We start from the raw sequence: 13,401 nt of genomic DNA on the forward strand, positions 1-13,401 counted from the left end.
TTCTTTTCATACATATGTATCTACTTATAGATATTTGATGCCACTGAGCTTATACGCTGCTGCTTGCTGCTTTTGGTAGCGCTCACCTGCAGAAAATAACGTTTGACAGCATGAAAAACGTGTCTTTCAACACATTGATATTTTTTTTTTTTTTTAGCTTTACGTCGGCGATTTTACGAGCTTTGGCAACAGACCATTTCGCGTAATTAATCCTACATATAATACTAATTAAATATTATACATCGCCTCCTCAAATTTGGGCGTGCTCTTGACTCCAATTCGCCAGTTTTACTACTTTCACTTGGCACTACTAAATCAGCGGCCACGCCACTGCTGGTTGCTGGTTGCTGGTTCGCTTACCTCATTCATAATATTAATTTATATACCACAAGCCAAAAGTTGACAATTTCAAGAAAATTTTTATTGGTATTTAAAAAAATATTACGACTTTTCTTTGCACTTGAGTTATGCATACATATGTATGTATGCACATACTTATAAAGTAAGTAGCATCTAAGCCCTTTTGCGACATTCGTCGATTAATTTGAATGTAAGCGTGACGATGAAAAACTCATAAAAACTGAGACATAAAAAAATAAATAAATTTAAATGAAATTCTGCCAAAGGTAGGTGGAAGAGAAAAAATATTTGAGTTGTCCAAACTGAAATTATGTCAAAACAACAGGTGCGTTCGGACAGCATTGACTGCCACAACAGACGTCGGATTTGCAATGCTTACGTAGAATTTTTTAACATCCGGTATGGTACATATACATACATACACCTACACAAAAGTGCTTATGCTATACAAACATACATATGCGGTTATAATTATCCACCTCTAATTTTAATTTTCTCCTTTTTTAAATAGCAAATTATGACAATTCGCCTTCATGGCATTATATGTACTCGTACAGTACCTGTTGAAATAAAGGTAATTTTTAAGTGTCAGCACTTAAATTGTGTGAAATTTTTTCAATGACAGCAGCTTGTCAAATTAAATGGCGCTTGATTCTTTTCTTTTTAAATGCAATAACGCAACGTTTATTTTGGCAGGAAATTGATCATAATTTTAATTTAGATTTTTTTTTTTGGTCTAAATTTCACTCTAATTAGCTTTCAAAAAATATGGCGCATGTTACTGTGTAGGGCAGTGTTTGTTCAAGGTCTCCGTGTGACAAATGACACATAACTGACAGTGTTGGCAGTTATCAAATTTTGAAAGTTTCGACATTTTTGGTGATGACTTAGGAATTTATTCGCTGACACACTTAATTGTTTAAAAACATAACATAAAATTGAAATGCAAGATTTTTTCTGATTTCGAGTCTTAGAGATATTTTGCAAGGGAATTTCATATTTAAAATGTTTGTATTTTTTCGAGATCTAAAGGCTTTTTTCGTAACCCTCAGTTACTTTTACGGTACTTTTCGGAAATCCTGTTTTAATTTTCCGGATTTTGCGAGCAATTTTCGGGACTAATCCACATTTTTTTTCTATTTTTCGAGATATTTTGTTTTTCTGCATCTTTTAGGGATTTTTGAGATTTTTGTGGAATTTCCGGGGTTTGCGTATTTTTTCCGGAACTTCAGACACTCTCGGAAGTCTTTGTGTATTACTTTTTGCCATTAAGACACTTAATCTTTCGGAACTTTTTAGGAGTCTTCGTATTTAACTTTTCGAGATATTTTGGGACTTAACCGTTTTTTTTGGCTTTGGAAATTTTTGAAAAATATCGGTACTTGTCGCGATAATTCGAAACTTCAAGATTTTCTTGGGACTTATTCGGATCGTTCGGAGTTTTTTGCTGCTTTTCGGAGCTTCTAGTAAATTTGAAGCTTTTTTCGAAACTTATCTCGAATTTTTTGATACTTTTCGTTATTGTTCGTTTTTATTTTTCGACATCTTTCGGAGCTTTTCGATTTTTTTGGTGGAATTTCCGGACTATACATGTTTTTTCGAGATTCAGGTTTAGCTCGGCATCCTTCGTGTTGCCCTTGTGTGGATATTACGGGAGCTTTTTTGATTTCCCGGGATTTGTCTAGTTATCTTTGTCTAGGATACTTTTCTAGAACTTTCGGGACTGTTCGAAATTTTTTCGAAAATTTTTGGATTCTGGAGATTTTTTAAGACTTTTTTCGGCATTTTTCAGAATTCTTCAGGGTTTGTTTATAATTTTTTTGGTTTTGGTAATTTTTGAACCTAATCAGATATAGTTACTCAGAACTTTTTGGTACCTATTCGTTGTGCTTTTTCCACGAATTTTTTGGCGAATTTACGTTATTTTTCGGGAGCTGTCAGATCTCAGTGTGCTTTTCGATATAAGGCTTATTTTCCTTTGCATTTTCTGCCTCTTCAGTGTGCGCATTATTTATTTTCAATCGGTTTTTTGCTCCCTATACAAAATTTCTAGTAGATATGTATCTATGTATGTATTTGCATATGTACTTCGTAAAGAAAGTGAAAACAATATCTTTGCTGTCGTGCAACGAACTTTTGATGACGTTAAACATAAATACATAAAGACTTAGGAGCGAAAGCGCACCGCCACCACAACAAACAGTTGCATTCATTCATTCATCGTCGTAAGCTTTAGCGGCTGGGGCAATCATAAATGCAATAACAGCAATAATAGCAATAAAAGAAATAAAAGCAACAACGACCATAGGAACAACAACAAATTGTAGGAGCACTACCAACAACTGCCACAGCAATAACAACAATTGTAATTGTAAACGTTGCACTTCAAATGCAATCAACGACCCAACAGCAGCAGCACTAACAAACAACAACAACAACAACAACAACAACAATGTAATAATAACAACGCCACTGAGCAGTCGACGAAAAAATTACTTATTTATGTATTTAATAGTAAACTGGCCATACTTTATAGCACTATGGCTTTAATGGTTTTAATGGCTGTGTTGTTGTAACTATTGAAACAAAAGTGGCCACATCACATGCTGCACGCAAGGGCAGCAACAACGGGATTTACCTACACACATTTAACACCATGCCAATTAGCAGCAAACACATGCCTCATACTTATTGAAAAATACAAAAACATTTTTTTTAATTTTGCCTATATTGCCATATATTCGTACCAGTGGCGGAACCAGCGGGGGGGGTTTTGGGGGTTAAACTACGTGCCAGTCAGTGGCTGACCCACGGCAGGTGTTTTAATATGGCGCATATGTATGTATAATATGGCGTCTATGTATTAAAACACCCCCCGTGGGTCCGCCACTGACTGACACGTAGTTTAACCCACGAAACCCCCCGCTGGATCCGCCACTGATTCGTACATATGCATATATGTACGTACAGTCGTACATACATCTGTAGGAAATTCTTTGGCGTTTTTCGGGGCTTTATTTCTTATGTTTGATTATTGTTGCTTTTGTCATCGAAACTACGTAAAAAACTATACATATTTACATATGTGCATGTGTTCACACATGCTTACATATGTATACAGTGAGTGTCAGTGAAAATCTTATCTACAGTAAATTTTATTCCATTTTTTTAATATTTTCTTTTTTGTTTGAATTTTATTAAATTTTAATACAAATATAGTTCACACTACAACAAAATTCATGAAACTCAAGGTTTTTATTTTTGTAACATTTCAAAAAATTCGTCAAATATGCATCAAAATTTTACACTTTTTATTCTGAATTTTAAGATTTTTTTATATATAGGCCCATTCAATTTCAGTAGAATAAAATACAAGTTTGAAGCCGGTTTAAAATACCGTTGACTTTTATTTTTTTTTTTTTTTTGGCGTTGTTGCGCATTTCCTTCCAAATCACGAATGATCGCATATTACATATTTCATATGAAAACCACTGTCAACAAAAAAATTACCAAAAATCATGGGTATTTTGTAGCCACTTCAAACTTCCACTAATAGTGAAATTTTCATAAAAACTTTGCGTTTTTTTTTAATTGTTACAAAGTTAGAAATTTTGAGATATATGGATTTTGTTGTAGTTTCAGCTACAATTTTATTAAAAAATAATAAAATTAAAAAACAAAAACAAAATATTAAAAAAAAACCTAAATGTACATATCAAGGTTTTCACTGGCCCTCACTGTATGATAGATACACTATGAACGTTCTTATTAAGGAACAAAACAAAAACTTCAATTGAATATCGCTGTCACGCTGTTGGCTCCAGCAAGCTATGCTCAAGGGGACTTTGACACGTTGCTGCTGTTGTGGCCACTACAACAGCAATATACTCTGTGCGTACAAATATCTAGCAACAAATTTAGGTTCATAAATACTTGCGCCCAGTCAGTATCTTCTGCTACGCGTGTTGATCAACAAATTGCTGCCAGTGCTGCTGCTGCTGCGCTTGTTGTTTTTGTTGTGTGTCTGCCTGCCAGCCTACGGTTAATTGAGGTAAATTAAGGTAAACTATCAAATGACAATAGCAACAATGAAGCACAAAAAAAAAGCGTTGAAGTAGGAATGCGTTTCTACCCCAACCAAATTGACTATGTCACATGGATGTGAGTGCCAATTGAAGAAGAAGGAATACATTTGTTAAGGCAGCGGCAAAGTAAAGTAAACACAACAGTGGGGATAAATAGATACTTGTACATACCTCTATGCACTCCTTACAGCACTTTTAATAAAACGTTAACGAAATTAATTTCTTTTAATAGCGGCGAAGCAATGACTTGACTAGATCGAAGTGATAAGCGCTGCTGTGAATGTACATACAAACATATACATACATAAGCAACACAAAGCCACACAGCTGCAATTGCATAGCATGAAATTCTCCACTTCTGTGCAAGCGCACTTGCAAGTTGCAACTCAAGCTCAGGCAAAATACCTACTCGTCGACACACTCGGCATGTATGTAGTACTACAGTTCGTTACGTGAAGTATTCATTTTAATTGAAATTAATGCCCGCATACCTACTCGGCATCAATTGCAAGCAAAGCGCAGAACAAAAAAAGATAGCAGCGGTTAGCAATAACAAAATTGCTTTGTTCACGGCACTCGAACTCCATATTCAGCGCTTTAAACTCCATTTTGTACACCATTTTGACTTTCATGTTTTTTATTTTCTTTCCTGATATTATTTTTTGCTTTTAATTGTTGTTGTTTACCTTTTTGCCTTTGCTTTGCGACTTTTTCAACCAGTTAACCGTCGTAGCACATACATATGTACACATACATACCTTATCTTTCTTCGTATTATACATATTTGCTTGTTTTTCTCCCAGATGAATCCAACTGGTCACTCATACATTTGCATTGCATTCACACTATTCAATCGCTATCTCACTCGCGCTCTCTTACTTCGTTAACTTACCTCTATGCATACAGTCAAAGTTAAACCGAATCACTATGATTTGTTGTTTTCCATGCACGCAGCAGTGATGTTAAACAAAAATTTCAAATGTTATCTGATTTCACTGCAAAGTGTAGCAAATTATAGGTAAATGTACCTTAACTGATGGAAAAGGAAATAGAATGCGAGAATCTACTTGAATTCATTATTATTTGTTTCTTAATAAATAATTATCACAAGTTATCACTAATTTCTAGCAACTCTCTCTCTCGTTCTTACGCTCTTCTTTTTTGACTCTCCTGCTAATTTCTGCTAGTAAAATTTTTACTAGCAAAAACTAGCAGCTGTCAAAATGAATAAACAAAAATTCGCGCCAAATATTTTCACTAGTCAATTACACCGATCAGCTGTTTACTTGCTAGTTTTGCGTTTCTTTAATTTTTCGTTATTTCGCTCTCTGTGAGCGTAATTCTCTCAATTCTTCTTCTTGCTGATATCTGCTCGAAAAGAAAAGAAACAAAGCCATAGATAGATACTATGTGAAAGGTTTTCATAGAAAGATTATTAAAAATTTAACTTTAATAAGTAAAGGATGTGTCAATAAGCATTTACGCTTGAGAGAAAGTGTTATAATATATATATACTTTTCAACATGAAAAGAAGCTAGTTATTCGCTTGTTTTTTTTTATTTCAAAGTAATCCACTTGACACTGTTCTTAAAAATTTTTAGTTAGCATATTTTATTGATAACAGAGCATTAAGTAGGGAAATTCGGTTTCGTTAGGTTAATTAAATTTTTTTTCTTTATTTTCTTACATGAATCAATTTAAAAAGGGAAATATGGTACATATGTAGATTGATTTCTTCTTTAATATTTTCATCTGGGGAAACTTATTGATCCCTATACACCAGGGAACGGCCGAAAGCGATTATTTTGCTATAGGTTCGAGCAGCTCACAACTGTTTACATTAAGTATCCTCTGGGTAGCAAATGTACACCCGCTAATTTTTGGGGTTGGAACCCACTGCGGAAAAAAAACAAAAAAGATAAAAGGAAAACAAAGCCTCGTTTGAGACACCCTTCCTAAATAGCGGCTTGTATTCGGTCAGAAGTTAACGAAAGCAGTATTTTTACATATGTAAGTTCGCCCTTACTTTCGGTGCAACGTCGTTATAATTTTTTCAGAAAGTTTCCAATGCTATCTACTACTTCCTACCGTTTCATTTCGTGCCACAAAAACTCTTATTCCGCTGGAGCGGAGTCATCATCTTGGAAATTCCATAGTGCAGGTGTCTTTTGATAACAAAAAAACAGATTTAATGTAAAACAATTGTCGCCGAGTCAACGCAGATACGTACATATGTATACCCTGGGTAAGAAAAATAACAAATTCTTTCTACCACATCGAGAGCTTTTATTGAGAACTTTCTATCTGAAATTTGCATAAAAAGGGAGTACAAATATTTTACTAAACTCCTTCCATGAAAAATGTATGTACAAGCGGATTTGAAACCTGTAGTGGAATTCTCACAATCGCTACGCTAAATTTTCGTCGCCAAAATTCTCTATAGGTGCCTAAAAGTATGCAACATAATAAACGGGCAGTATGGAGGGCACGTAACTAGATGTTGCATGTTGTAAGGCGCGCACAAAAAATTATGCATGCTTAATTTACTATTTATGCACTTAAAAGCCTACTGAAAGTCCCTTTAGCGTTTTTATAAAGCATTGTATGAAATCATCAAAAATTTTAAAACATCGGAAAACGGTACAACATCCATTATTCGAGCGCGAATTCCGGTACGGGTACTTAAAAAAAACTACCTCACCACTGCCTCTTATTACCATTTTTATGCTCGAATTTGAATTTGTTGTTATTGTAGCCATCTGCTTTGCTTGCTTCTTTATCTTTGTATTTCTTTACGGTTTATGCCTTGTTTTTTTTCTTCGCTTGCTCTGCTTGAGCTCGATTTAGCGTTGCTAGCCAACGAGTAAGAATTTCCCTGCCTTAAAACACTTTGTCTACCCAACTGACTGCCTTGTCTGATTGTTGGTGGCTGTTATACGTTGCCTTGTTGTTGCCTTTACTTCTATATAAAAATTTCTTTGGATGTAGTTTGAAACCTGGAGCACAAAGACCTGACGATGAGATCATCATCTACTTATGTGTATCATCATCTTGAACACGCACATTGGCAAACCAAAGCAAGCTGAGAGGCAGAGGCTCAACTGATATGTGAACTGTTGTACGCACGGACATGCACATGCATACATATGTATGTAGCTATGTATTTATGTATGTACATATAAATACTAATATAAAACACACAATAAAACCCTCATTTATCAGCAGGGTATAATTATACCTTCATGCAACAGTTGTACTGAAGTCGCAGTTTTTATTATTATTATTTTTTGTACATAGCTAGGTACACAAATATGTATGTATGTATGTATGTACATAATCGTATAAAAGATTCACTGGAAATCCAACCATGAAATGAAGAAAGAGTTGATCCTTAATCTTGACTTTTGTGCGCTCCCAAAACTGATAAGTTTAACAGTTTGTGCGAAATAGTTAAGTATGTACTGTCGCCGCTGATTACGGATGCAGAAAGAATGCAGGCATTTAATGCGTAATTTGCAATCGAATATGCGAATGTTTAAAATTTTGGTTAAGCTTCGCGGCTTGAGATGTGATTTACGGTCTTGTTTATTTTTGCGGCAAGGCAAAACCACTCACATTCTTGTCGATATCTCTAAATATTTCCAGGACGTACATATCTATATAGACTAGGATGGTCCAAAACAAAAGCAAAGTCGGAATGTTAATGCTCTCACCTCCTAGAATATACCAAAAAATATGCCTATATTTTTTCGAAATCATAAAATGCTTAAGGGTCGCTCAAAGCGCTCAAAATTGTCCACTTTTTTTATATGGGAACAAAAATTTACTTCTCTTCAGAAGACCTCCAACACTAATGCCGAATTCTTTATTTAACCATTTTTTAATATTCACTATTTTTATATGTCCCCTAGAAATCCCAAAAAATGCAATGATAACATATTATTATATAATATTTTTCTTTTCTATTTCCAGTTCCCTCATTGGCATCAAGTTTGCACCATCCTCATCATCAAAACGGTTCAAAAAACAACAGTAACGTTGAGGAGGAGAACACCTCTATGCCGGGTCCAATTTCACCACACACAGATTTTATGGTAAATTGTCCGCGATGTCCGACACGACTAGGATTTCAGGTAAGTAAATGCATATGTTAAGTTTTTTTTACCAAGTTTTAAAGCAAAAAATGAAAAAGCAGGAAATCCCAGTAAAGTAAATAGGGCTACAGTTATTAAGTCGGTGTAGTTCTAATACACTCAATATTGTTTTGTATTAGTAATCTAATCTGTCCTTCGCCCCGCTTTCTTTCTATTCGCAGTCTCTGCGCGAGCATATTGCCAGCGAACATTCGCATGAGAAACTTAATAACGAAAACTTTCCATCCAGCCTCGCCTACCATCACCACCACCACCATCACCAACAACAACAACAACAACAACATAACCACCTACAGCAACAACATCAACAATCATACTCACATCATAGTGTCGTCGATATTGAAGACGATAACGAGGACAACGAGAACGTCGAAGACGAGGACGACGATAACAGCAGTAGTAACAGCAACAGTAACGGCAGCGCTGTAAAGTTCACAAACTCACCTAATCCAAACAATAACAACAACAACAACGATAGCAATATTAAAAACAATAACAACAGTAGTATTACAAGTATTGAATACGCAACACATTCACCTATTACACCAACAGTTACAAACTCTATCATCAGCGCCACCGCCAACAGTCCCATCTCAGCGCACACAAACACCAGTAAGCAACAGTCGTCGTCGTTGTCATCGAAAATGATTCCGAATGTGACGCCCACCGTCTCACCAACACCAGCAAACGATCTCGGCGCCGCCACTTCACCATTTGCTGCAGCCGCAGCCGCAGCAGCAGCGGCGGCAGCTGCCGCTCAACATCAATTGCCACCTTTGCCGCCCCACCTAACGCATCCGCATGGCATGCATCCACATTTGCCTGCTGCTGCACAACTTATGGCCGCTATGGCTGCCATGCAGGCGCAACAACAACAACAACAGCAACAAAGTGATCGAGGAAATGGATTGAGTAATGGTATTGGCGGCGGAGCTGCGACTGCGTTAACATCGAACACATCTGCGCGCACCACCTCACCCACCAGTCAATTGCTGGCTTTTGCCACCAACGGACATCATCATCCACATGCGGCGACGCATGCGCACGCGGCGGCTAATATTAATGGTTGCGCTGGTAGCGGTGGTGGTAGCATTTACGATATGGATGCTGCGTGTTCAGCTTCAAGTCCGGGTTCGATTGGAGGCAATGAAATGGGCGCCTATCACTGCGTGCAATGTACGGCGACATTCCAGACACGCGAACAACTGGAGAAACACGAGGTGCTCCATTCGCCCAGTGCGCAAACGCAAACGTCAAATCAAGTGAGTACAAGTGAAACACTATTCTCATAGTTTAATGTTTATAGGATGGAGTAAACGGTGTACAGATTTGGATTCATAAAACTGCAATGGAGCCTGACTGATTAAAATGACGCTTTGAACTGGATGGCTTTTGCCAATGTTAAAGGTCTTAGTTTTCTTTCAGTGAGACTCAAGTAGTGCTTCACAAAATATCATTCCCTTGAAAGAGGTTGGTTGGTGTGCATAAAACGAAGCTGAACAACAAAGCTTTCATATTGTTCGCTAGGCAAAGAGAGACCGACAATCTCTCGACAAGTCTCGCTTGATTGATGCAAAGTATAGTAAATAAAATGATATTTATTTGGTCCCTTTTTCCTTGCCAACAACAAGTTAGGTAAAAATTGTAGCATATACTCGTATGTGCCTGAATAAAAATTAATTAGTAAATCTTTATACAAACGTTCACATTTTTTTGTGGGCTATAAGTTATACTCATCCACCACAGTACACATGCAATTCCAAGCGTGTATCTATGTACATACATTCGATGGCAATTTATACTCGAATCAAAAATGGCTACCACGAACCGTTGAAATACCTCTAAGTAGAAACAAAGAAGCGCCATTGTTCAAGGAATTATTGCACATCTCTACCTAAGTTGTCATGTGAGGAAATAAAAACAAACTCTTCAAGTACCCACGCTTTCAGAAACTCAGATATTTTAAGCCAATCTTAAAAAATGAATAAATTGCCACTTGAGAAAGACAGCACAAGAAATGCCCAGTATTAAAGAATGATATTGATTGAAGTTGCTTGATTGTATACGAGCGAGTCATGTGGAGCAGTTGAATAGTGGAAAGAGGAAATAAATTGCAATAAAGTACCTAGCGATATGCAAAAAAATATATGTACATATATACATGTATGTACATACGTATGTGCCAAAAGTTTTTAGATACATACATACACTGCCGGCAAAAAGTATTGGCACAGGTGCTTTCTTACTATATATGCAACAATTTTTATCGTAATATTTTTCCGAAATTTTTTTTATAAAAATATGGTTCATTCTACAACAAAAAACAAAAAATATAATTTCTAAACTTTGTGCAAAACTGGCGAAAATTCTTAAAAGTTTCAAGAAAATTTTCAACTGTTCAACCAGATTTTTTAGAATTTTTTTAAGTATGTTTACTTGTAGTTCAATCAATTGTATTGTAATAAAGTAGTAGATTTTTGACATTTTCTTTCACGCAGTCTCTTCTATAAAAAACAAAAAAATTGGAAAATACTTTATATGGAAAAAATGCAAGACACCTTCAACAAAAAAACTGAAAAATCAATGCGGTTTTTAACTAATTCCGAACTTGCATTTTTTTTACTAGAATTTAATGGGCTACAAAACTGCAAAATCTGATTAACAAGTTGAAAAAAGCATGAAAATTTATTGAATTTTCGCGAGGTTTATTATTATATTTTAATGTTTTTTGTTGTTGTGTTTTTATAAAAAATTAGCGGAAAAATATTAGAATAGAAACTGGTACATACATATATTGTGCAAAATTCGCTGTGACATAATAGGGAACCACGTTTATTAAGCCAACGACTTTGTATTGAACTTTGTATGTACATACTTACATACATATCGTTACATAAACGTGAAAAGGTTACAAGTCAATTTTTTTAAATTGTTCAGGAGAGACGAAAAATCTATATACTTTCGCATTATTTGTAATTCTGCATCAAAAACTAAATTTAAAAAAAATTGGCGTGGCACCTTTCGCACTTTAAATTAAAAATAAATTCAAATTAAATAAAAAAATTTTAACATAACCTTATTTATAGGTGGCAAAGGTATTTTTTTTTTTTCAAAGTAAAAAAAATCTACTTTTTGAAAATTTCATTTGAAGTTTCGTATGTATAAAAAAATAGCCGAAAATTCTTATAAGTTTTTGCTTTTACGATTTTTTACTTTCAAAACTTTTTAAGTTTTTAGATTTTAACTTTACTTCATACATAAATATCACCTTTAAAACGGGACCAGAAAATACACTTGCGAAGTCCCGGAAATTGTGAAATTTAGAATTTTGCATAACTTTTGAAAATCATTTAATTTTTTTTCTTTTGCAGAACTTCAATGAAAATTAAAATTTATCCATAGTTCGGAACGATCTCTTAGTATTTAATTTGCAATTCAATGTACGAGGTTCAGTTAAATGTGACATTTTGAATGAAGGACTTTTATACGGCTCAAATACGAATAGTTTCTTAACAAATTAGAGATACACTTCGTCCAACGTTTCTCCAATTGCTTGATGTCCTTCATCTGAATAAATAACAAATTTGTTACTATACTACTCTTTGTTGTTGGTGTTCAAACGGCAATGATTAGATTAGAGCCGTCGTTGTAAAGCTGAAGAATCCAATTTGTTCTAGGAAGTTCATCGAACTACGATACTTTATCGGAAATTGAAATCTTAGCTCCTGGCGTTCCTCTTCTCACCGATTTTTTGATCCTTCATAATCGCACGTGAATATTGGCTCGTGTTTTAAACCACTTGCTCTTACCTCTTAAGCACACCGCCTTTTTATTTTAAATGTAAAAAATCGTTGTACTTTTCTTAAAGCGGACCTAAATACGCCTCGAAAACAAAATAGCGCAAAAATCTATTTGTTCGACATATATATATGTAGTGTGACCAGATTATCCGAAAAAATTTAGCTAAATTAACTTAAACCGAGGTTAGAAAAAGTTAGAGGTAGTTAAAAAGTCAGCACCGAAAACTGTTGAAAAATTTAACATCTTCTCTGCGAATTCAAGTGGGGGGTACTCATAAAGAAGCATTTTTCTAATCTCTTAAAGCGATATGCCTTCCGTAGCAATTTAATTTTGCTTCATACACACTGCGACACGCATGCTCCAATTCTTCCTTTATTTAAGATCCGTTTCTTTAAAAAAAAAATTTGTTTGCTTCGAATATCAGAGCTATTGGAAGGTCTACTAAATAATACATCTTCAAAATCGTAAAAAAGCCCTGCCTGAATGTGTTGGTAAGTAAGTACTCCTCAACTTGCCATTGCAAATCAATTAAGCTTTCATTTTGGCTGCTCGAATTTAAAAGAGATTAGTCTCACTAGTGAAACATTTCCAGTTAGTATAAAAGTTATAAGGATAACTGGCAATTTTAACGCGAAATTTTGTAACATTTTTATAAACTCGACTTTTTTTAGAGTACCAAAAAGATGAAAATTACTTATTGAAATGGTAACATAAAATAGAAACAGAAAAATGCCACGAAGCTAGCTAGTCCTAAAGTATAATTGCTAAATCTAGTTATGGTAACCTGGTCACACTGCATTTGTGTACAACCCTGTTTAGGATTTTGCGGGTGAAAAAATTTCAAAGATTATGTATCTCTTCAAACTCGCGAACTATTTAGCATAGCAAAACTTATCAATATAGCTTTAAGTATATTCCGTTTTACATACATATGTGCTTAGGTACATGCATTCCAAATAGGCGTAAGCAAACCTGCTATATATAAAAAAAGTGCCCAACAA

At 35.0% G+C, this 13,401-nt stretch overlaps 1 protein-coding gene across 1 annotated transcript in view; it reads left to right on the plus strand.

The window, feature by feature from the left end:
* Positions 1–13,401, plus strand: part of LOC118738279 (zinc finger protein 1) — a 104,722-nt gene that overhangs the window by 48,585 nt on the left and 42,736 nt on the right. Inside the window, exons 2-3 of the mRNA XM_036469203.1 lie at positions 8,418–8,578; positions 8,761–9,871. Coding sequence (XP_036325096.1) covers positions 8,418–8,578; positions 8,761–9,871 — 1,272 coding nt within the window. The remainder of the gene's footprint in view (positions 1–8,417; positions 8,579–8,760; positions 9,872–13,401) is intronic.

Source organism: Rhagoletis pomonella, unplaced genomic scaffold (genome assembly GCF_013731165.1).
Source record: "Rhagoletis pomonella isolate Grant_MI unplaced genomic scaffold, Rhpom_1.0 Rhpom_scaffold_00004, whole genome shotgun sequence".
NCBI lineage: Eukaryota > Metazoa > Arthropoda > Insecta > Diptera > Tephritidae > Rhagoletis > Rhagoletis pomonella.